At 40.0% G+C, this 26,142-nt stretch overlaps 1 protein-coding gene across 6 annotated transcripts in view; it reads left to right on the top strand.

The window, feature by feature from the left end:
- KCNC2 (potassium voltage-gated channel subfamily C member 2) overlaps positions 1–26,142 on the top strand; it is a 283,521-nt gene that overhangs the window by 220,065 nt on the left and 37,314 nt on the right. For all 6 annotated transcript variants that reach the window (XM_088452541.1, XM_088452540.1, XM_088452544.1 and 3 more), the window contains exon 3: positions 18,327–19,254. In XM_088452541.1, coding sequence (XP_088308667.1) covers positions 18,327–19,254 — 928 coding nt within the window. The remainder of the gene's footprint in view (positions 1–18,326; positions 19,255–26,142) is intronic.

Here is a 26,142-nt window from a genome sequence, read left to right as displayed (position 1 = left end):
TGGCCTATGCCACCGGGTTGACCAAGCAGCTGACGCTGAAGTGCGGCCTGTGCCGCCGGGTTGACACAAGCAGCTGACACTGTAGTGTGGCCTGTGCCGCCAAATTGACACAAGCAGCTGACGCTGTAGTGCTGCTTGTGCTGCCGGGTTGACACAAGCAGCTGACGCTGTAGTGCGTACTCGGGACACAGAGTACTGTCCATGCCGCCTGGATGACACAAACGGCAGGGGACAGATTTGCAGACCAGGCCACCTGGATGACTCAAATGGCAGGTAGATGATATGCAAAACTGTGCAGCCTAGATGATACAAACGGCAGAATAACAAAATAGGAGGCAGAAACACTGGAGCTCAACTGGAAGCCAGGAGACAAAGCCAGAACGGAAACACGAAAACTCTATCACCGGCATCGGAGCAGCGTTAGCGCCAGCAGGATATAGATGCAGGAGCCAATCCAGACTAATTTCAGGATGATAGACAGGATATATAGGTGGAGACTCAGCAAACGCTTGCCCGGCATTCGCATCGCACAGTATTAGAAGTGCGGCAGCTCGTGACACAGTTAAAACATGTTTGGAATCCTATTGTTGGATTACATAAAAGGTATCAATGCTTTTAAACAGTAAAAATCATTCTTATAGAATAGGGGATCTCACATCATATGCATTTACCCAGGATATTTCTATAGGAAAATAAAGCATTCCAATAATACAGAAAATAAGGATTGGAATAATAAGGAATAAGGAATCAGGGAAATACATTGTTGTCTTAGTTCAGGAGCTGTGAAAAAAACATTATTATAAATGACCAGACTTTGAGCCAACTCTAATGTTGTTTCCATCAACAGCTGCCATACACATAGGAGTCTCCATGCAATGAACAGGAATTTGGTTTCATCATTTGTTCCAAAATGTTGCAGACAGCACCTGTATACATAAATACGTAAGAAGTTAAGGCCACTGCAGAATTAACAGATCACTAACAAATTATGTTTATTTATTTATAAAGAAACTTGTAACCATGGCCTAGGAAGAAGTCTATAGAACCACATGGGTTATGACATTTCCCAGCTTGAGAGAGTTCAACTGACTGACAAAGTGATCATTGATCACACAATGGGCCTGATTCAGAGCCACTCGTAAGCGGCAGCTCGTTCGCTCCGAGCGATGTTTGGCCAACTGCGCATGCGTACGGATCGTTATACACATGCGCGAACCAGTCAGTGCGGTCGAAATTCATGTGCTCGCAAAATAGCGAATGCCTGATAATTTGAGTGACAGAATGAGGCGTATGTGGGTGGTAACAGGGGAAGGTGCTTGAAAACGGGGAGTGGAAATCCGAACGCAGGCGTGCTTAAAGGTCAAAACGGGCGTTTTATGGGTGTGCATAATTATAGCCAGAACTGCTCGCAAAATTGTGGTAGCAAAAACCGACCACAAGAATAGCGAGCAGTTCATACCCTGGTCGATGTACTCGATTAATCTAATAAATAGCGGACATGACGTAGGATGCGAGCGGCCAGGGGGCGTTGTTTCCCAAAAAACGACCGCAAGTTTTGCTCGCTCGTTCAGACCTAGAGGCGTGAACAGACCGCAAACAGCGAACGGTTCATTTGAATATCCTCCCCTATTTTCTGGTCGAGCGAGCGCTAATTGCGTCCGGCTCTGAATCAGGCCCAATATGCACAGAGGCCTAGTGACTGTCTTGGTTAAATTTCCCATGGAGAAATTAATACAGTCTTTTTTTTCTAGGTTGTTCTTAAGTTTAAAAGCCCCAGTATTACATAACCTGAAAGGAAAAATAGACTATTCATAGAATTTGTTGAAAGTTGCCTTTTACAGCTTCTTAAATTGTAGTCTCCTTGCAAATCCAGCTTAAAAATATTAAGGCTTATACAGTAAATGATTAAAGATCTTGGAAATGAATGATAGATGTATTATGTAATGGTTATGCATTGTAATTTTGCTTAGCCTCTGTACTTGTACAGTTTCTCTAATAAGAAAAACCCAAGAGATGCAAATTTGAAGATGAACCTTTCCTTATTGTAATTGATCTATTCAGATATGTACTTGGTTTTTGGTATGGATTGAGTTCCTCCGATCCTCTGCTATGCCTAGTACTGTGGCTAAATAAATGACATAACCAAATGGATAATGTGGTGATAAGATTTCAGCTTTGTTTGCAGAAGATCGCAGTATCTTTGGAATATTCTAAGAGGGAACAGTTTAATGTAAATAGCTTAACTAGGAATCAAATGTTTCTTAATGGCAGCAATATTGTACAAAGACAATTTTCAAGAGGCTCACAAACAGAATCTGGAATTTTTCAACAAGGTTTGTGTGGTACAAATAGGTCAACATTCTGTCACACAAGACTGTCAAAGTAGTCTGAATGTCGACATTGGCAGAGCAATGACAGTCGGCAAATCGACAATGCAGTTTTCGATAGATTTATCAACTTAACCACCCCTAAACCTAACCACAGCCCAACCCTAATCCTAACCCTAACCACAGCCTAACCCTAACCCTAAAGTTTACTCTAACTCTAAAATTGGCTATTGACATTCACAATGTTGACATTCTGTTAGTGTTGACTTTGTGACTGTTGACTTGTTGAAACTCATCATGCTGTCCATGTTGACATTCTGAATGCCAACATTCGGTCCATGTCAACATTCTGCTGTCAACATTCTGATGTCGATTTCATGAGCGTAAAAGGAATTGAGCAGGATGCTGCTTTAGACACCAATATTTGATACTGAAAAGTGAAACCACCTACTATAATAGCTGAAAATGTGCCTGAGATTTGCTGAAATATTACCAGTTACAAAATAACCTAACATTTTTTATTTATTAACATGTGTTGGTAACATTCATTTTCTATTGCAACTTATCACAGTGAGAGAAAATCAAATATTACCTGTATGTACCAAGAAAATAGAGATACTCATCTGCCTGGTAATAGTGTCTGACAGTGGTAAGAGTACTCTTATCATTTCACCAGCCAGTATTGGGTTCATTCACATATGCATGAGCATACCTCCCAACATTGAATGCAGCAGAATATGAACAACTCGCGCACCCAAAAAGAGGGCATGGCCTAGCATGGAGGGGCGTGGCCTCGCTGCACACCACCATTTAATAACTCTGAAGGCATGTCCAGCACTCCCAGAGATGCTGGGCTGCCTCCAGAGACTCTGCCTGCACAGTATAGATGCTATGTGCATGCGCACGGCATCTACTAACTCACTGTTAGTTGTGTGCTCCCCCCAACTTCCCCCCCACCCACACCATTGGACACTGTGGCCCACGGGTGGGATGGTGGGACAGTCCCAGAAAAACGTGACTGTCTCGTCCAAGTTGGGAACTATGCTTGAGCCATCTTGGTGGCTCATGCATGTGCACTGGAACTGAAAGCCCAGGCTTGCAAAATATAAAACACACTTGAATAAAAATTAAACATTCTGCTATGACGATAATAACTAAATCAAGCCTTTCTACAAGTATTTTCCCCTGATATCGGCATCCTGAAATGGTGATAACTATAAGAGGACTACCGCTGTATTTCTACTGCTGCAAACCTTGTTATTGGTATTGTACTAGTCATCTGTTTGACTTTATGGTCAAATCAAATACTAACCCTGAAACATATCACATATTACAACGGTAAGCAGTTGGGGCTTCCCGACTGTCATATCCCGGCAAGTGTCTAAAGACAGGCGTGGGGGGAGGGTTAGGTTTATGGTTCCCGGGGGGGAGTTAGGGTTAGACACCCCGCCGGGAGGTTATGTTTAGGCTAGGGGTAGGGGGAGTTAGGGTTAGGCACCCCCGAGGGGGACTTAGGGTTAGGCACCCCCCTCGGGGGACTTAGGTTTAGGGTTCGGCAGGGAAGGGGGGGTTAGGTTTAGGCACTTAGAGGGGGGATTAGGGCTAGGCACTGGGGGAAAGGTTGGGGTTAAGCACCCCTAAGGGAGGGTTAGGGGAGGGAATTAGGTTAGGCAATACTTACCATAGGGACGTTTGGGATTTTCACCCATGTCGAGCAGACGCTGTCAGGATTCCAACTGGCGGTAAATCATACCGATTCCATTACAACAACCTATCTGCTGTACAATGTAATTGCTGCAGTGAATATTAATGTTACAATTACTATTCTACGGCTTTATTTCCCTTTTCAGCATGAGCATTCAAATACGTGAAAGAAAAAAAGAAAATATTTTTAAAATAGAAAATACTACTTACATATTGCTTGAGAGCTACAAAATAGCACTGCAAGCAAAAGCACAATACACTGGTTTGTTTTTCTTAATCATAGCAGGTGCTGTAATTTCCTTTGAACATAATTATACTCTTCGTTCAAAATAATGCTGAGTGTATTGCCTGAATCTGCTTTGTCCTTGCTTTACAAATACATTTTTCTCAAGAGGCCAGACAAACTGTAATATGCCCTGAATGTATAAACTCAAGGTTATATTATCGTTATATTTAGTAAATAAAATCCATTTGTTTTATTATCAATGAGAGCTGCTTAAATCACCCAAACATACTGTAGTTTAGAATATTCAAGATTCAGAACATAAAATGTATTTATGAAAACTGTTTGCTCAATGCTGACATTAATAGTGCCAGGTAGAGATGATGAAAACTGTGGCGAAATGTGCCAAAGAGGAACCAGACGATGTCCAGAAATATTACGTTCCAGCAATAAATGTTTTGAATATCACTTTTGCTTTGTCATTCTGCACAATGTCATCCTGACCTGTATTTGTAAATATATATAATTTATATTCTATAAATGGAGATCAGATGGCGAAAATCACTCATTTGTTTTCTGTGGTGTTCTATAGCTTTGCTTTGCTTATCTTTGGCCTTTGCCCCATACCAAATAATAGAGCTTTCTTCCAATTGCCTGAACACCCCAGAGTGTACATGACCTATCCAGGTGCAGGCAGATATAAGTACCAGAATCATGCAAATCTACATGGGTACATATGTGTGAGGCCAATAATCTGGGCTTGCGCAGAGCAATCGCGCAAGCTAATCTATGCCGACTGGTTTAGTACTTAGTTGGTATAAAACAAAAAATGTCTTTCAAAGTGTGTTTTTCTTATGGTCTGATGAGAGCTAGGAAAAGAAGCAAGCATGCAAGTTGTGACAGCATTCATAATTGATCTCCACTAAAAGACCGATGAGAGATGGGACAATGTAGTTTCTGTTATTATTTCCCCATTCCAGAATGTACTATTCTACTAGTCCTATGTGAATCACTTTGTCACATTCTATGTTAAAGTTCATCAGTGTTTCTTCATTTACCATTGCATACTATGGGTCCTTTAGAATGACAGGGGATGTGGAAAACTGAGCTGTATGATGGTGACACTGTACTTGTCCTACAGAGGCATCACACTAATAACAGTTGCGGCTGGCTCTGAACTCATTACTTGTACTTATTGCAGGAGTTGAGTCTCTAGAAAATCATTTTCATCATTGTTTATTTGTAAAGTGTCACAAAACTCCACAGAACTAGACATTCAGAGTTCTACACAATAAAATATACCACAAAAAAACAGAACAAGTAGCCTACAGATAAGATTGACAAATACAAAAGAGGTGCCAACATGAGACAAAGGGTAGAGAGGGGGTCCTGCTCCTGAGAGCATGCAGTCTAGAAGAATAATGGCCAACCTGTTACTCTGCCACCTTCTATAGGGCCACATGCTGTATTACCCTCAATATCAGTAATACTTTTGCATAGAAAAGACACCAATCTGTAATAACAACTGTGCAGGGATCACACAGCCTTTGCATGGAGAAAGATGAGAGTCCATGTGGTACAGATGCACATTTCTCGTCCTGTGATTACAGATGTGCTTCTGGCAGTGTGTGACCTCTCTGTCTTGTGTAGAAGAGGATACTTGATGTGTAAGGTGGCTGCTTCAGGCAAATAATTATTCTCTGTTTTATGACCTGCCATGCTTCATCAGCTACCTCAACAATTATTTAAGGCAGCATAATAGATAAGGGTTTAGGTAACACCTCCACAAATGCTTTCAGACATTGCAAAAGAATTTCATGCATGGGCATAATCAACCAGTAACTTCCTAACCTTTCTCCCTCAGCCGTAGAAACAAAACTGTTGCTACATTTTGGCTAGCAAGTCAGAAGTTAACACTATGACTAGACTATGGTGCGAGTTATAGTTCAGCACTCTAGCAGTAAGTGAAGAGAAGGGATGTTGTATAATAGTCTTATATGCTTTTGACCGATTTGTATATTACTGAATATTGGTCCTTATTTAGTATACACTTCAGGAACTCCATGTAGGAAGAAAGGAGTGACCTTACCACCCTGATAAGTAGTGAATGGAAGAGCTGCTGCTGCTGGCAGGAGTAAACCACCCATCACTGCCATACTGTAAGTGTAATCACAGGTATAATGAAAAGGCAGTGCACTGAGACAGACAAGTTTTGTCACAATTTATTTAAGAACAAAAGTATAAATGCACTTTCATAACAAAAGTAACCAGTCATGTAGTGGGACATCCACTGTGTCAGTCAAGTATTGCAAGGCAATCTAAAGTAAACTGCCAACAAAACTCTGCATTATATCACATTGGGGCTGGTTCTGAGTTGGGAGCAAAGCAAAAAAGCAAGTAACGTTGTATGTGGAACAAACCATGTTGCAATGCAAGGGGTGCAAATACATTTATTGCTTCTGGTTGCAGGGTAAATACTGGCTGCTTTTGCATGTAGCCCACATCTTTATTTTTGAACTGAAATTTAGATATGAGTTTGGATGTTCCCAGGGCTGGTGCAAGGTTTCTTGGCACCCTAGGCATAGCTTCAGCCCAGCACCCTCCCTTCCCTCAGGTGGCTACACAAGCCCTTATACAGTGTCCCCAGTGGTGGTCCCCTCTATGTAGTAATCCCCAGTAGTGCACCTTATGCAGTGCCCCCAGTAGTGGTCCTCATTATGCAGTGCCCCCAGTAGTGTTCCTCATTATGCAGTGCCCCCAGTAGTGGTCCTCACTATGCAGTGCCCCCCCAGTAGTGGTCCCCCTATATAGTGCCCCCAGTAGTGCCCCTTATACAGTGGCCTCAGTAGTGACCGTTATACAGTGCCCCCAGTAGTGGTGCCCCTATGCTGTGCCCCCAGTAGTGGTCCCCCTAGGCAGTGCCCCATATACAGTGCCCCCAGTAGTACCCCTTATACAGTGCCCTCAGTAGTACCCACAGTAGTGGTCCCCCCTATGCAGTGCCCCCAATAGTTGTCCCCCCTATGGAGTGTCCCCAGTAGTGGTCCTCCTATGCAGTGCCCCTTTTACAGTGCCCTCAGTTGTGCCCCTTATACCGTGTCCCCAGTAGTTGGCCCCCCTATGCAGTGGCCTTTATACAGTGCCTCCAGTAGTAGCCTCCCATGCAGTGTCCCTTATACAGTGCCCCCCAGTAGTGGTTCCCTGTATGCAGTGCCCCCAGTAGTGGTCCCCCCATGCAGTTCCCCATACAAATAAAACAGACACACAGACATTAAACATTATACTTACCTGAATCCCCACTCCTGCGCCCGCCTTCGTCCGCTCCTCCATCCTCCCGCTCTGCACTATGGGAGAGATGTCATGACATCTCTCCCATCATCCACTGCAGGAGTCAGAGGGCAGAGCTCATGAGTGAGCTCCAGCCCGGCTCCAGCAGTAGGCACAGTAGCCAATGAGAGTCTGTCTGACTCTCATTGGCTGCTAAAACAAACACACCGCCGCCGACAGTGTGTTTGTTACTGTGTAGTGCAGACCACACTTATGTGCGGTCTGAACTACACTTAATTAAACCATGTTTTTTTTTCTGGACACAGCGGCACCCTCCAATGGCCAGCGCTCTAGGCAGCTGCCTAAAGCTGTCTAATGCTAGCACCAGTCCTGGATGTTCCCCTCTCAAATTTAAATCTCTCTGCATGTTTTAAATCTGTTCCACCTGCAGTGCAATATGGTTTTGCCAATGTGCATAGTTACTTGTTTGCTTTGCTCCCAACTCAGAATTAGCCACATTATAATTCTAAAGAACATAAGTTAGTTCCAATCTGATGCTGAATTACTTAAACAAACCACCTTCAATATAAATATATCCAGTTGGTCCAGCAACATGATACCCTACATTACTTCGAAATTAGATTGCAAATATATAATTTATGAAATATTTAACAATTAATATGAGATTATATACTTACAATGCATATTAAAATTATTATACAATGATATATAGTAAGTTTGCTTACAAAACAGAAAAACAATAAAAATAAAACATAAAGTTGAACAAAGATGAACAGAAGTTATCCATAATCGCTCCAGAATTGCATGCACAAAACTAAATGTATGTAATCACCCGTATACTGAATTGTATGCATCTATACAGCCAGCCTGCTCTTGTGTTTATTTTTGGTTTCATTGCAATCATCATTGTAAGTGTATGTACACTTGCACCAACCTTATCTTAAGTACATAAGATTCATAAAAAAAATTGGCTTATTTACAAATACAGTATACACAACTCTACAAATTGAAATGCATTTAACTCTGCATCAATCCTAAAAAGTCTAGAAAACATACCAATAGGCCTCCTAAAAGTTTAAAGAATTAAATAAATCTTGTATCTCACTGAAATACAGTTCAATATAAAATACACTTTAATGGTGTCTTTGTCTCACAATTTTTACTTACAAGGGTTTAGAGTTGCAGTGTAGTATAACCTGCAGATGGGATATTGTTTTATATTGAGTTTACAACTGTATATCTGATTAGGAGAAAATTTTCTTTAACATAAAAATGATGATAATAAATGTCATACAGATGTTCTATCTGCTTTTTTATCTTGGTCACATTTTTTTCCAAAAACACCATTGTACAGTTGTATGCAAAAATATTAAAAGTATTGGTCAAAGTGAAAAGATATAAGTTTTTCACAAGCACTAAATGGACATTTTAATGCACAATTATTACTCATTTGCTGAATTTAACATTAAAAAACTAGAACAGTGAATGTGGCATGTGCAATAGAGTCGTTTGGGCATTGTTCCAGTTCATTCATTAATTCTTTTATAGATGGATTCAAAAGTTGATTGACTCATTAGACTCTAAAATGGTGGCAGGTGCCTCCACTCAGATACCATGGACTCGTCTATGCAGCTGTCTGAGGACTTGAAAATAAAGACTATTTACTGTTACCAAGCTGGGAAGCTATAAAAGGATGTACAAGTGTTTCCAGCTTGGAATTTTCACTCTCAGAAACATCATTAAAAAAATAGAAGTTAATGGGAACTGTTAAGTCAAGCTATGATCTAGAAAACAACTGACCATGTGTTCACAAACACTATAAAACAGACAAAAATGGTTGTTCATACAAATTTTTTAAATCTGTTTGATTTAACCAATTTGACTGAATGAATGTTGTTCATTTCCTAAAGTTTGAGAGCAAATGGTCGATTGTCATTTGCTCCCATATATTGCCAGATTTTCATTCCAACCAGCTAGATTGGACAGATAATCTTATACCGCTTTTATACCGAAATTCCGGGTCTAACCCGGAGGTTGGAACAGGGTTCCAATCTGGATCAGACCCGGAATTTCCCTGGCACCGACACAGGATATTACTGAGTCGGCGCCATTCACATGGTCTGCAGAGACCCGGCTTTTCCGGCATTGAAGTGGACACTTGAAGATGAAGTCATCTCCAAGCGCCACAGAAGCCAGCCATTCGGCAGGCATGTGGCACGATCCAGGTCACCCTGCCCCGGATCTTGCCATTTACACTGCAGGGTTTCACAGGTTATTCCCGTGTTAAACCCTGCGAGTTACCTGGGTTGGATTGTTGGGTCACTCGTCCCGGCAATCCAACCCTTTCCCCTTTTGTACCAAGGAGCTACCCGGGTTAACCTTGCAATAACCCGGGTTTTAGCTCAGATGTAAAAGGGGTATAAGGGGGTATTAGACTCGGTATACACTAGGTGATAAATTGGATGATTTGTTGTTTTGAGCTGAATTAGAACGTCAAATCATCCACATCATCTAATGTGTATGCACTATTGTGCACTCCCATGCATTGTTCCTTGAATCTTCTGATCTGCTGTACATGCACGACAGATGAGAAGATATCTTTAGCGATTTTGTGCACATTGTGAAGAGTGTACGCCCAACTGGATGACCAGGCAATATCTTAATGATCTAATGACCAAATCATACAAGATACAGCATATTGTTCAGTTGTTTGAAGGACTGCACAGTGTGTATGCACTATATAGTTTGTTCTGGGGATGAAGGAAAATTGCACATTGTCTAATATGTACCCATCCTTATATTGTGTACCTAGTTTAAGATCTTGTTTCCTACTTTAAGGACAAGATTGGTAGGATTTGACATGGAAAAACTGCTCAATTTCTTACCTTTCTCTATAACATTTTCTTAATTTCATCCCACAAATTGAGATAAAGTATCTACTCTATTCTTAACTTCCTACTCTACTATATCGCTTCTTGATTCTATGGCTTCACAAATCAGCTGACCCTGTGTACTGTGCTCATTCCAATATTAACTGTGTACTGTGCTCATTCCAATGTTTCTTTCATTATTCAAGCATTCAAGCATGCAGATACTCCCATGTTTACAAAAAAAATCTGACCCAGCCTATGTCTCGATATAGAGCATATGTCTCAAAGTACAATCTCATCTCAGCTTCTTTGCCCCACCAAGTTTTTTGAGAGGCTGTTTACAAACACCTCACATATTTCATCCTCACACAACCTATTGGACCCACTTCATTCCCAAATTACTTAATCATTGCTAATTGTAAAGGTTATTTCTCACATCTAATTCTCCTGGATCCCTTTGCTACATTTGACATTGTTGACTACTCTCTTATCATACAAACACTACTGTAGAATACCTAGGACTTCAGCACACTTTTCTTATCCTACTTATAGAAACATTATTTCAGTGGTCATTGCTTGGAACCCACCTCTTCTCCATTTCCTTTATCATTTGGAGTACTACAGGGCAAAGTCTGAGATCCTCTGCTCTACTCTTAAAAAACGTATAAGATCCTCTGAATTTCAGTATCACCTCTTCACTTATTAAACCCAAATTTACTTATCTTCTGTGTTTGCCCTCTTTATTCAATGTCTTTCTATCATTTCATCCTAAATGTATCTTGCCATCTCAAACTGAATCTTCCAAAACATAACTAATAATATTTCTGCAAGCCAACATAAGATACTTTACCTGACAACATGACAATAAACTAAGAAACATATCCATAATACATACATATCATACACAAGACACTGCTAAAATTTAAATTTTTCTACTAATTATATCTCACATTGACTAATACGTTAGACTCTGTACTGCTCTTCAGCTAACCAGACTTTCACCTCACAATCTATTTAGAATGCAGTTTACCATGCATAACATTCTTCTACTGATTCTCCAATTTATCAGTCCCTACATTCTTTGCCCTTATTTTACTTAATCAAATTTAACTACTTCTAACATACTGTACAATGCAATCAACAAAACACCACAACATTCATCTCACAGTCTCAAAATATCTCCCAACTTGGACATATTTTCCCTTTCTGCTGTTTAAAATCTGCATCTATACTCATTACCTGCTCACATTCATGGTTGCACTTTATGGGTTGCACCCACTCACACAACAATACATGCATCTAGTCTTCAGGCCTTCCCTGACAACTTACCTCTTCAGGCAAGTTTATAAAATTCCTGAACTTTTTCTCCTAGTTGTAAGCTATTCACTTGACATGTAAAGGGTTTTCTACCCAATTACAACAACTTTAAAAAGTTCACACAAAATTTACATGTGTTTTGGTTTTATATACATATAATCAATTCTATGACCACAGACAATGTTTGACTAGATCATATTGATTGCATCACATGTTGCATCACATGTGCAGTACAGGACACCAGATGGGCTGAAGAAAGTAAAAAAAGCTGTCCTGGTAACCTCACTTGTGTGATTCTTCTTTCCTTCTGGCACAGTTTGTGTGCACCATTTAGTCCATTGTGAACAACCACAAGTATGAAGAGGAACAGACTTCTCAACTATTCTTGCAGTGTGGGCAAGGTCCTGACTGAGTGGGACAGTTACCCAAAAATAGTAATGCTAAATTGGATATGGATTTCTCCAGCTTTTACACTCTCTGGACCGGGAAACTTTGTTGCATATTAAAGTAAATTTCTGCCTTTATCTCCACCATTTTTATGATTAGAATGTCTATCATGGAGGTTTGGCATTTAGCTAATGCTGATAGCATATCTGTCATTTGGGTTTTGCAGAGCTTTCTGATATTAACTCCTCTATACAAAACCTGCCATGTCTGAAGCATTGGGCATCATGGTTGGTGTAGTAGTATTACTGCCTCACAGCACGGAGATCATGAATTCCATTCTTGTACCAGGCAGGGCCAGATTATGCCTTCAGGTGACGCAGGGCACTTAAAGGGTTATGTTTCAGCTCAATGGGTAGCCTTTCAATAAAGGACACATTGTGAACTTCCCGAAGTTAGTCTCACAGCACCTCCCTCGCTTTCCTTCCGGCTGCTGGATATAAGGTACAGTCAGTGTAGCTGTAACTACTTGTTACTATACAATACACCACCATGTGCTTCAACCAGAGGAGGCCCCCTGAGAGTATCCAGCACACCCCCACTCATCATCCAGCCCACATTAACTATGTGTCTTAACAGTGAAACAGTAGTGTGTTTGGTCCCTGTGCTTACCCCATTAATGCAGCTCTGGGATAAGACATTGTCATTGTGTAGTTTGTATATTCTCCCCATACTTGTGTCAGTTGCGCACATGGGGGTTGGGGGTACAAAATATCCAAAACCCCCTGATGAACTCAATTTTTTTACAGAGATGGAGACAGCCTTGTCTGCATCTCTGGAACTACCATGGACCATCCACAGTCTGAGCTGCTTGGCCACAGTCTATTCAGCTGTCAGCCGTGTAAGGTGGCTTTCATATCCCTGATGTGGAAGTGCTGACAGCTGAACCAGCAGTGGCCAGGCAGCATGCTGCGATTACATGTGACAGTTACACCCATCTACTGTTCGGAGAAATCTGGTCAAAAGTAGTCTTCATGGAAAAATTGCGGCCAAAAAGCCATACCTTTGACATGGAAACAAGGCCAAGCGAATAAACTATGCATGTAAACATAGGAACTGGGGTGCAGAAAATGGCAGCAGGTGTTCTGGATTGATGATTCAAAATTTTAAATAATTGCTTGTAGTAGAAGGCAGTTTGTTTGCCAAAGGGATGGAGAGCAGTACAATAATGAGTGTGTGCAAGCAACAGTGCAGCATGGTGGAGGTTACTTGTAAGTTTGAGGCTGCATTTCAGCAAATGGAGTTGGGGATTTGGTCAGGATTATGGTTAGGATGGTGTGCACAATGCTGAGAAATACAGGCAGGTACTAATCCATCATGAAATACCATCAGGGAGGCATCTGATTGGCTCCAAATTTATTCTGCAGCAGGATGACCCCAGACATACAGCCAATGTCAATAAGAACTGTCTTCAACATAAAGAAGAACAAGGAGTCCTGGAAGTGATGATATGGCCCCTACAGAGCCCTGATATTAATATCATCAAGTCTGTCTGGGTTACATGAAGAGACAGAAGGATTTGAGCAAGCCTACATACATAGAAAATCTGTGGTTAGTTCTCCAAGATGTTTTGATCAACCTCCCTGCCGAGTGCCTTCAAAAGCTGTGTGCATGTGTACCTAGAAGAACTGATGCTGTTTTGAAGGCAAAGGATGGTCACACCAAATAATGATTTGATTTAGATTTTAGTTCTGTTTATTCATTTTGGTAATTGATAAAAAATAAATTAATAACACTTCTATTTTTTATAGAATTCTTACTTTGCAACAGTTTTTTCCACAGCTGCCTAAAATTTTGCACAGTACTGTATATAGTGTTCATATATACAATATATATATATATATATATATATATATATATATATGTGAAAGGTGTGTAGGGACAGCGCTCAGTAAATGCTAATTCCCTCAAAAATTAATTGAAATAGCGTGATAATAAATTGATAGTGTGATAGTGGGTGAAATGTTAATCTATATAGTCACTGATCCTTAATTGAAAGGTGGCAGCAGTCCTCTTAGGGTCCGTTCGGCTGACGGGTGGAATGATTCTGGAAAAATATTCAAGAAGACATGCGCTTAATAGTGTAGTATTTAAAATAAAAATGGTGACTGGTGTTCATAAAAATAATTGTGCATACAAAATGAAACTCTTTTAAGATTATCTGAATATCCAGGGGTATATGGTCCACACTGGAGGGATTAAGTGGGATGTCGTCTGCTGGATCACCTTGTAAGGAGCTTATATAAGCTCATAGAAAAGAAAGTAATATAGTGTAGTATATCCTTAAATTGGATATGGTAATTACATAAAGAGGCTGCGTACCAGATAATGCTAGTTTAATAGCCTGTAGTATGTCATCCTCCACGTAACTCCTAGTACCTTTATTCTGAGCATACTGGGAGCTAGAATGTCCTTCAGATTCCTGGCACTCCACAGACCTATCTCCACCCCTGAAGAAGTCCTTAAGGGACGAAACGTGTTGAGGCCAGCTGACCCAGGCTCTCTATTGTTTTGGATACATATATATGAGGACTGGGTACCTTTTAAAAAGATTAGCACAATTCTTTTTTACTTTTTATATGATGTATGTAATGTCTCCCCATACCATATAACCAAATAAAAATCCATGTTCAAATGTACTGACGAGAAATTGTCCATATCTAGCTTGCATACACTGAACATATATGCTCCATAGAGGGATGGAAAAAAGGTACTAGTAGTTACATGGAGGATGACATACTACAGGCTATTAAACTAGCATTATCTGGTACGCAGCCTCTTTATGTAATTACTATATCCATTTTAAGGAAATATTACACTATATTACTTTCTTTTCTATGAGCTTATACAAGCTCCTTACAAGGTGATCCAGCAGACGACATCCCACTTAATCCCTCCGGTGTGGACCATATACCCCAGGATATTCAGATAAGCTTAAAAGATTTTCATTTTGGTATGCACAATTATTTTTATGAACACCGCCACCATTTTTATTTTAATTACTACACTATTCGGCACATGTCTTCTTGAACCTCTTTTCCATATATATATATATATATATATATATATATATATATCCTTGTCCCTCATGTGCTTATCCTCCCCCTACTTATATTATCATTTACTCCTAAATCCCCAATTGGCACCTAACACTGCTGCTTGTGTTATGCAGCTATGTTTATAAACCATGTCCTTGTCCTGCATTGTTTTGCATTACTATTAACTGTTTTTCTTGTGTGCTCATTTATGTACTGTGTAAGGCACTGCAGAACCTTTGTGGTGCCATATAAATAAAGGAGAATAATAATAATAATAATAATAATAATAATAATAATAATAATAATAATAAAACTGTATATATATATATATATATGTATATATATATATATATATATATATATATATATATATATGTACACATCCTGGGTCTGGCACTCCCCACTCACAAGCAGCTTCGGCCGGTGCTCACAAATACAAATGTATACAGGACTCAAGGTGTGGCACTCGTGGCACAGTCACCGCAAGAAATTAGCAAGACCACAAGCTGGTTTTCAATGTTTCAATATATTAGTTAATATTGTCATCAGGAAAACCTTTCCTTTCCTGATGACAATATGAACTAATATATTGAAATGTTGAAAACCAGCTTGTGGTCTCGCTAATACTTGACTACTCTCCTGAAACTTATAGGAAACTAAGTTACACAGGCTCCTGGAAGAGAGGGTGGTCCTCCTGCTTTCCTCCCACTTCCTATAGTATACTACTTCTGTTCCTAGTGAAGTGGGCAGGATGAGGGTCCAAAATTATTTTATTCTATTATAATTGCATCATGCTGATAAGGGGGCAGAGTCTAATTATGCAAATAGTTAGGCTCCGTCCCCATCAGATGTCACCTGTAGCTCCTATCTGGGCTTCTCTTTGAAAATAGTAAGTTTGACCTACAGTAAGTGTGACCTAATCCACTTATCAATACCACTCCCAATTTCAACATGTTTATATTTAATGAAATATAAATGTCCTTCTTTCTGTAACTTCTCTTCAATACTAGTGTTATTTCCATAGTAAGAACTTTGGATTAATATTTAAAAATATGTACATGTACGCCCAACTGTCACTGCTGCTAAATTTATTTTAAGTCAAATACTGCTTGTCAGCTCTAGCAATACCAGTAAATAAATTTCTTGCTTTTTGACCAAATTATGTTATTGAGATTATATATATATATATATATATATATATATATATATATAAATATATATATATATACACTAGCTGGAGTACCCGGCATTGCCTGGGATTTTAAGATTGTTTGTTTACACATCATCCTCCAACAAACCTCACCTTAGGCAGGCCCCATGAAAGCTGTGACAAACTTCCCCACAAACAGTCCTAAGGTGTTCGGAGGAAGTAGGACCTGTAACGGTGTAAAGCAAACTTCAGAGATGGAAGCATTCAAAATTTGTTGCATGTACAGTGTAAACACGGTTAAGAGCTTCTGTTGCTCTGATACCAGGATGACCATCTACAGCGATTCCCTGTTTTCTGCGCATAGAAACTTTTCGAGAAACATTCCATGTGTAATATTTTGGCAGCTCACAGTACAGCATGGTCCTTGCAAAGACATAATTTTGACACAGTTCGAAGATAGAAGTCAATGTTGTTGCGTCATTTGGTATAGTCAGAGAGCTGAGAATGCTGGGAAAGCCTGCTAAAATTCTCTTCGATAATAAACATTAAGATCATGACAAATCATGACAACACAAAACGCTCGCTCCGAGGCCCTACCCATAAGCCGCGAGGCCCCACAATGAGCGTACAGCAAAAATTGTGTTTTTTATTTAATTAAAAATGAACAGTAATTAACTTCAATTTAAATTTTCTTTTGTTGCCCCGGTTGTGTTTTAATACACTCGTATGTAAAATTTCACGATCTTGGCTTATAAATTGAGGATTTGTATAGAAAGACAGAAGGACAGAAGGACAAATTTTCGCTTTTATATATATATGTTGGCGCTTCTGATTATGTGCCAATAGAGACACTATAAGACAGGTACCATTTAGAGGAGGAGCACAGCTGACAGGAAAGTGGACAGAGATGAGTTTGGAGGTGTAGCTTTTTAAGGAGTGATAAAGAGTTTTGTATGTAGGGTGAGGAGTTTAAACTGGATTCTGTTTGGGAAAGTTAGCAGGTGAAGATTACAGACAAGGGATGCAGATGCCATATGGCAAAACAGGAAAATAAGAATGGCAGCAGCATTATGGATAGATTGGAATGGGGAAAGATGACATAGAAGGGTGTCAGCAAAGAGAAGGTTACAGTAGTCAAGGCAGGAGATGATGTGTTCATGGACAAGTATTTTAGTGGCTTCTGGAATGAGCAAAGGCTGTATCTTTGAGATGTTATGAAGATTGATGTGGCAGGAATGAAAGATGGCCTAAATGTGGGGAGAGAAGGAGAGAGCTGATACGAGGATGACTTCACGACAATAAAAACTGGGACAGAAGAGATAGGAATGTTGTCAATGGAGAGAGAGGAGGGGGTGAAGGGATCCTAGAAAAGGAGAAAAACAATGAAATCTGTTTTAGCAACATTAAATGTCAGAAACTGCTAGGACATCCAGGATCAGATGACAGAGAGGCAGTAGAGACATAACGTCATACTGTATATCACTTTATAACTTTGTGAAAGACAATATTTAAAGACATTTTTAGAGGGAACTTCCCACAGTGATCAATTGGTGGGTTAGTTACTTGCTGATGAAAAATAAATAACAAGTACTAATATATCAATCCTGGTAATCCAAATAACGATCAATAGTATGAGTATCAGATGCTCTCAGATGTGCTGTAGCTGAACATATACTGTCTTGAACTGTCAGCACTAAAGTACAGTCAGATTGATGATGGTAAGGACTGAGGTGGGACTGACTACAGACACCCCTTTACAAGTTTGCAATATAATATTACTAAATACAATCAAATCATAAGTTGTAAGAAAATGTTAGCATAAACAAATTTTTGTTCTATCTATCTTTATTATATTTTTTTATATTTTGATACTGTAGGTAGGAAATACATGTTTTATTTAACTAAGTTTTTTTGTGTGGAGTTAATATTGTATATTTAAACTGAGTATTGTTTTTTGTATTACAGTTCATCGCTTTTGCTTCCTTGTTCTTCATCTTGGTATCTATAACAACATTTTGCCTGGAGACCCATGAAGCATTTAATTCCATCATCAATAAAACAGAAACAGTGAATAATGGAACAGAAATGGTATCACTAATTGAGATCGAAACTGACCCTGCCTTGACATATGTTGAAGGAGTTTGTGTGGTATGGTTTACATTTGAATTTTTAGTACGTGTCACTTTCTGCCCTGATAAACTTGAATTCATCAGAAATCTATTAAACATTATAGATTTTGTGGCTATTTTGCCATTTTACTTAGAGGTCGGACTAAGTGGACTTTCCTCCAAAGCTGCTAAGGATGTACTAGGGTTCCTCAGGGTTGTGAGATTTGTCCGCATCCTTCGAATTTTTAAGTTGACCCGCCATTTTGTAGGACTAAGAGTGCTAGGACACACTCTTCGAGCTAGCACTAATGAATTTTTGCTTCTGATAATATTTTTGGCTCTAGGAGTCTTAATATTTGCCACGATGATCTACTATGCTGAAAGAATAGGTGCCAGTCCAAATGACCCATCAGCAAGTAAGCATACACAGTTTAAAAATATTCCTATTGGATTTTGGTGGGCTGTGGTCACTATGACTACATTAGGGTATGGTGACATGTATCCTCAGACTTGGTCAGGGATGTTAGTAGGGGCACTCTGTGCTTTGGCTGGTGTATTGACAATAGCAATGCCTGTTCCAGTCATTGTTAACAACTTTGGAATGTACTACTCCCTTGCAATGGCAAAACAGAAGCTTCCAAGAAAAAGAAAGAAATATATCCCTCATGGACCCCAGGCCAGCTCTCCCACATTCTGCAAGATGGATCTAAATATGGGATGCAATAGCACACAAGTGGATGCATGCCTTGGCAAGGACAACCGTTTGATGGAACACAACATGTCAGGTACAGTAGAAGAATAGTAAAATTCAAGTTTTATGATAACACTAATGGTGATATTTCTCAATGTTACTATAGTTAAAGAATTGGTAGTAAAAGAGTATTTAAATTTCAGTTAATCTGAACACAACTAACAAGTTTGGAAGATCTGGTGATAGTGGTCTTTTGGCCTAAAACTTGTGTTATATCATGTGAAATATTTTGTTCAAAAGGATGAAAGTTGCTTCTGAACATTTTTGATTGTCACTGAGATGACTTTTATGTACTTTTAGAATACACTTATTGATATTTGATCAGTTACTTTAGTCACTGTTTACAAAATCCGTACCAAGACAACAATGAGTAAGAGGAGGTTACTCATTCTTTAAAGAATCAGTTGCTAATACCTGGTTTACAGGTATTGGGGCATATGTATCAAAGCTTGATGTGAGATACAATTGTGGGATATATATCACCAACCAATCAGCTTCTAACTTACATTTAGCAGGCTGTGTTTAAGAAATGATAGTTTGGAGCTGATTGGTTGGTGACATAAAATTTTGAAATATATCTCACATCAAGCTTTTGATACATATGCCCTATAAGTGAAATAAAGTAAAATACTGTAAATACAGTTATCTTTTCAATTCAAAAGATAGATGATGCCAATGACAAACACTACACATGATAAACAAAGAGTTCAGTTGGAATATTTCAGTTTAGGGTAGCATGAGATTCCATAAATTATTTTCTCCACGATTTAGAGAATGTGTCAATATTTGCAGATTTTACTATAAATCACAAGTGAAAAAACTGTCACGGTCATTTCTGATTTTGCTCGACCAGTGCTGTTTAAAAAATAAAAAATGAGCAACCTGTCAAGCATATAACAGTTCCATTGTAGCATAGAGATTCTCCTGCCACAATGAAAATCAGTTGCTGGACATTGCAGAACGGGTGCCTTTGTGTAGAGGTGCAAAAAACAATCTGTCCTCCCTCCAAAAGGCTACTAGTCCCAGCCAGTGTCTTGGCAATTGCACTTCTATGGTAGGGGGTGAAGTGTTGAGCTTTTTTTATGCTTTGGAGTAATGGTACTGCAGTGATTGTCCAGTCATACATTTTAGCTGGGCACTGCAGCTTCATAAATTTGGGAAAGTTTGCCCAATTTACAGTACAAGTTTAGGTGAATCATGATCAAATTTCTAAACAATTTGTCTGCAAGGAACCTCTGAAATTAGGTTGAATTTTAGAATCACCTGAATTGATTCACCTTTTACTCTTGACCAACACATTTATATTTATTATTTATATTATGCTCCTACATTCCTTTAGTTTTAAATTTGTTCATAAAACATCTGTAACAACATTTAATTTGCAATTTTATACATTTCTTTGTTTTGCCATATTGTGGTATCATCAGTCACTAAAGTCATTTAGATTTGGTTGCATTTGCTATCACATCCTTCAGTTTTTCCAGTAGATTGACACCAGTATGTTTTTTTAGTGAAGCCAGTGATACAGAGATTATCATGCTATTATATGATAGATACTGCTGCTGAAGGTGATACACTCACCAGACTGTCACAGTAATATTTAGCTTGACCAGTAACACTTGTCCACATACCTGTACTTTAGTGGCTATTTGGTACAATGTAATTTTCTAGGCAAAAAATAACTTTTACTTTAACATCCTAGTATAAGTGCAGAATTGCTGTTCTGGTAAAAGAGAATCAAGATAGAAGTTGGTAGCAAGGACACATGACCTCAACTAGTCAGCTTAAACCAAATGCATTGATGGTGGATATTGGACACATATTTAATGCTAACATAGCCATCATGGCTTCAGTGATCCGCTGTGTAACAGGATGGTGGCTGTCATACTTGATTCCTCTTGCAAATAATTGTTTCAAAGACATTTGTTGTATGAAACTATTAATTTTCTTGGTCCCTTTCTGTGATGAAAATTCACCCCCAGAAGCAGTCATAGCTCACAAGGATTTTTCTTGGGAATCATGGATTGCATTAGTGTTATGAATCCCTGGGAAGATTCACACAGTAGAGGTAGTAGAACCCAATGACACTGGAAGAGAGCTAGCTAAGTGTGTGACCTTGGCCGCATGGCAGCTTTGAGAGCTGATGTGTACTTGACTGGTTGCTGCCTTGAGAGTTGATGTGTACTTTGCTGGTTGCAGCCTGGAGGGCTGATGTGTTCTTGGCTGGTTGCAGCCTTGAGAGATAATGTATACTTGACTGGTTTCAGCCTTGAGGGCTGATGAGTACTTGGCTGGTTGCAGCCTTGAGAGCAGATGTGTACTTGGCTGGTTGCAGCCTTTGGGGCTGATGTGTACTTGGCTGGTTGCAGCCTTGAGGTAGAATCAGATAAGGCTCTCTGATGCTGAAATGTGACTGAGACTGTAGAACAAAAACACAGTCCAATCTGGCACTGTAGTGCGGCTGAGACTGCCATGATGTTGGTAACAGCTACCGCTCAGATGCTGTAGTGCAACTGAGCTACCACTATTGCTGGTAACAGAAGATACACTCTGACACTGAAGTGTGACTGAGACTGTAGAAGTTTAACAGCAACCATCCACTCTGATGTTGTAATGTGGCTAAGACTGCCGTGATGTTGATAACAGCTACTACTCAGATTTTGTAGTGTGGCTGAGCTGCCATTATTGCTGGTAACAAAAGATACACTCTGACACTGAAGTGCAACTGAGACTGTAGAAGTTTAGCAACAACCGTCCACTCTAACGCTGTAATGTGGCTGAGACTGCCATGATGTTGGTAGCAGCTACCACTCAGATGCTATAGTGCGGCTGAGCTGCCACTATTGCTGGTAACTTAAGACACACTATGACACTAAAGTGGAACTGGAACTGCTGGAACACATGCTGGATCGAAGAAAACACATGAGGGTGATATCCACAGACAAGAACCGGAAGACACACTCTAGATGCTATAGCCGGCATCAGAGCAGAGAACCTGTAGTGGAGAAAAACAAAAAGAATCCAATCAGAGCAAGGCGGAGGTGACAGAGCAATCTGGAGGAAGGGCCTGTGGAGTAGCAGCCCAGCATCCTTGTCTCCTAGCAAAAAGAGCATGAGAGCCACCTGGTGCACTGAAGTCCAACAAGATGCTATCACTATGACAGCTTGTGACAGCTTGATGATGGGTCAAAAGAACCTCTAGAACCAGGCTTGTCAGTAAAGTTCTCAAAAAAACCTTATTTTCAAAACAGAAGCATGTAATGATCTTTCAGAGACCCAGGAGCACTCCTCCGGCCCATACCACTTCCAGTGAATCAACAATTGTAAGCCTCCTCGAGAAAATCTGGAGTCCAGGATTTTTTCAATGACGAACTCTTGATGACCCTGGATGAGTAGAAGATCTGGCAGGATGTCTGGAACTGAGCCTGGAAGAAATGCAAACCGGTTTGAGTAGGAAGCATTGGAAGGTATTGTTAATTTTTTGTGTGTTAGGCAACTTTAGCCAAAAGGCGACATGATTTATTTGAGAGATGATTCTAAAAGGTCCAATGTATCTAGGACCCAGCTTCTGTGAATGTTGATGAATGTTGATGTTCTTTGAGGACAACCAGACCAAATCTCCAACCTTGAACCTGCATGGCCTGCGGTGTCTATCAACCAATGTCTTATAGTGAAATGATGCTTTGAGAAGACATAGACAAATTTTATTCCAAACAGAATGGAGCCTAGAGGCTAAAGTTGAAAATGGAGTTCTTCCAGAATCAATTTCAAACAAGTTAACTCTAGGATGCAGTCTGGAGTTACATAAAAAAGGAGAAATTGTGAAAGATGAATGACAAGAGTTATTGAAAGCAAATAAATGGTAAATGGGAGACCCAGTCATTTTTATATTTGGAAAGAAAGCATCGGAGATATTCCTCCACAGATTGATTGGCCCGCTCTGTCTGACCATTGGATTGGGGATGATAACCAGATGAAAGACTGAGACTGATGCCAAGAGACGAACAACATTTTAAAAAAAAATTAGCAATAAATTTAGTTCCTCGGTCAGAGACGATGTCCACTCGAAGTCCATGAAGTTGGAAAGTGTGTTGAATGAACAAAATAGATAATTCTTTGGCAGAAGGCAGTTTGGAGAGTGGAATAAAATGAGCCATTTTACTAAAACGGTCAACAACAGTCCAAATGACTGAGCAGTGAGAATAAGAAGGAAGATCCACAATAAAATCCATTGCAATCTGAGTCCAGGGTTTAGACGGCATTGAGAAGTGAAGAATGGGTCCAGAAGAAGTGGTACAAGGAGACTTATTGTGGGCAGAATCCTCACAGGCCATGACAAATTCACGAACATCCTGGAAAAAAGATTGCCACCACACTGAGTGAGAGAGTAGTTCAGCAGTTTTGGAGATACCTGGTTGACCAATGGCTTTGGTTGAATGGAAGTCTGTAAACACTACTTTATTAAAACTCTCAGGGACAAAGGGCCTGATTCAGACCCGGACGCTATTTATGGACACTCGTTCTTAAAAAGGGGCCGGATATTTAAATTGAGCGCTCGCTCTTTGCAGTGTGTTGACGCCTCTATGTCTCAGTGAATGTCCAAAAAATGCGTTCGCTATTTTGTAAAGACGCCCTTTTGCCATTTGCATCACACGTCATCTCCATTATTTATTAGATTAATCGGGAACATTGAAAGGCATCTGAACAGCTTGCAGTGCTTGTGGTAGGATTTACTTCCTGCTATCACTGCGAGCAGTTCAGGCTAAAAGACAACCAAGTGACGTAGTCGATGACGCCTGCGTTCGGATCTCCACTCCCCCGTTTTCAAGCACCTTCCTCTGTTACCACCCACAAACGGTACATTCTGCCAATCAAATTAGCAACCCCTCGTTGTTTTACGAGCGCACGATTTCCGACTGCAATTACTAGTTTGCACATGTGCATTGCGAACCATACGCATGCGCAGTTGTGCAAACATCGCTCAGAGTGAACGAGCGGCCGCTTATGAGCAGCTATGAATCAGGCCCACAGAGTAATACCGGCAGCTTTCCAGAAGGAGCTTCAGACTGATAGGAATGAAGAACTTCAGTCAAAACCACATGAATATGAGAGGCTGGAATGATGGTTTCTTCAGAAGGTGTCGTTGGTTGAATGGGTTGAAAGAGAATCTGATTTCAGATTTTTGGAGCCAGGATGGAAAGAAATAATGTAATTAAAACAGGTAAAGAATAGGGCCCAACATGCTTGTCTCGCATTTAGCTTCTTAGCGGATTCAATATAAGACAAGTTTTTATGGTCAGTTAAAACTGTGACCAGATGTTTAGCTCCTTCTAACCAGTGTTTCCAGTCTTCGAAAACCCATTTGATGGCCAACAACTCTCGATTACCAACGTCATAATTTCATTCCGCTGCAGAAATTTACGTGAGAAGAAGGCACATGGTGAAACTTGTTGTCACGGGGGTCCTTTTGTGACAGAATGGCATCAACAACAACTTTGGAGGCATCCACTTCAACAATAAATGAAAGATCCGGATCAGGATGATGGAGAACAGGAGCAGTAATGAATGCTTACTTCAGGGAATTGAAGGCCTGTACTACCTGTACAAGCCAGTTTGCTGTATCTTCCACTTTCTTAGTTAACTCCACAATACATGTGGCAATGGAAGAAAAGGACTTGATATATTTGTGATAATAGTTTGCAAAACCTAGAAAAAACTGAATGGCTTTTAGAATGGAAGGCTGGACCCATTCTGAGATGGCCTTAACTTTACTTGGGTCCATGGAGAATTCCTGGGAAGAAATTACATATCCCAAAAAGTAGACCTCCTTTACTTTGAACTCACATTTTTCCAGTTTTGCGTACAGATTATTCTCTTAGAGTTTCCGTAATACCTGTATCACAAGTTGGCAATGTTGTTCCAGAGACTTAGAATAATTAAGGATATTGTCTAGGTATATGATGGTAAAAACTCCAAGGAACTCTCTCAGCTCATCGTTAATGAAATCTTGAAAAATGGCATGAGCATTTGAGAGACCAAAAGACATGACCAGATATTCGTATAGGCCTTAATGTGTGTTGAAGGGTGTCTTCCACTCATCTCCCTCTTTAATCCAGATCAGGTTATAGGCCCCTCACAGATTGATCTTGGTAAAAATGGATGCCTCACAAAGCTGGTCAAAAAGAACTGATATCAATGGCAATGGATAAGAGGTTTTAACGGTTATATTATTTAACCCTAACATGGTCGAAGTGACCCATCTTTCTTCTGCACAAAAAGTACCCAACTCCAACTGGTGATTTGGATGGATGGATGAAGCCCTTCTGAAGAGCCTCTTGAATGTACTCCTGCATAGCTTGACTCTCCAGTAGGGACAAGGCGTATAACCTGCCTTTCGGAAGTTTGGCTCCAGGTAGTAGCTCAATGCCACAGTCATATGAATGCTATGGAGGTAGAGAGTCAGCTTTTTTCTTAGACAAAACTTCAGAGAGATCACGGTAAGGATCAGAAATAGTAGGAGTGGACTCTGACTGGATGGAAGCAGCAATTCGTACTGGTAGAGCAAGACACAATGAAGAACTGGTGGACGCCTATTGAAGAATCTCACCAGACTGCAAGTTGATAACAGGATTATGGTTCCTAAACCATGGCAACCCCAGGATTATAGGTGCCAGAGGACAATGAAACAGCAAGAATGTTCTGTTTTTGGAATGCAAAGCTCCAATGGATAGACAAAAGGGAGGAGACCGGGAGTTGACTACACCCTTGGTAATTAGATTGCCATCCAAACCAATGATTGAGACAGGTTGAGGTGGGGACTCAGGAATCAAACCTAAAGAATTAAAAAATGAAATGTTCATGAAATTGTCTGCGGAACCACTGTCCAGAAAGGCAGAAATATTTGATTGTTGATCAAGAATTT

This window comes from Taudactylus pleione, unplaced genomic scaffold (assembly GCF_031769625.1).
Source record: "Taudactylus pleione unplaced genomic scaffold, aTauple2 ptg000038l, whole genome shotgun sequence".
NCBI classification, from domain to species: Eukaryota; Metazoa; Chordata; class Amphibia; order Anura; family Myobatrachidae; genus Taudactylus; species Taudactylus pleione.
The sequence above is the reverse complement of the archived record's forward strand: the minus strand, read 5'-3'. Positions and strand labels throughout refer to the sequence as shown.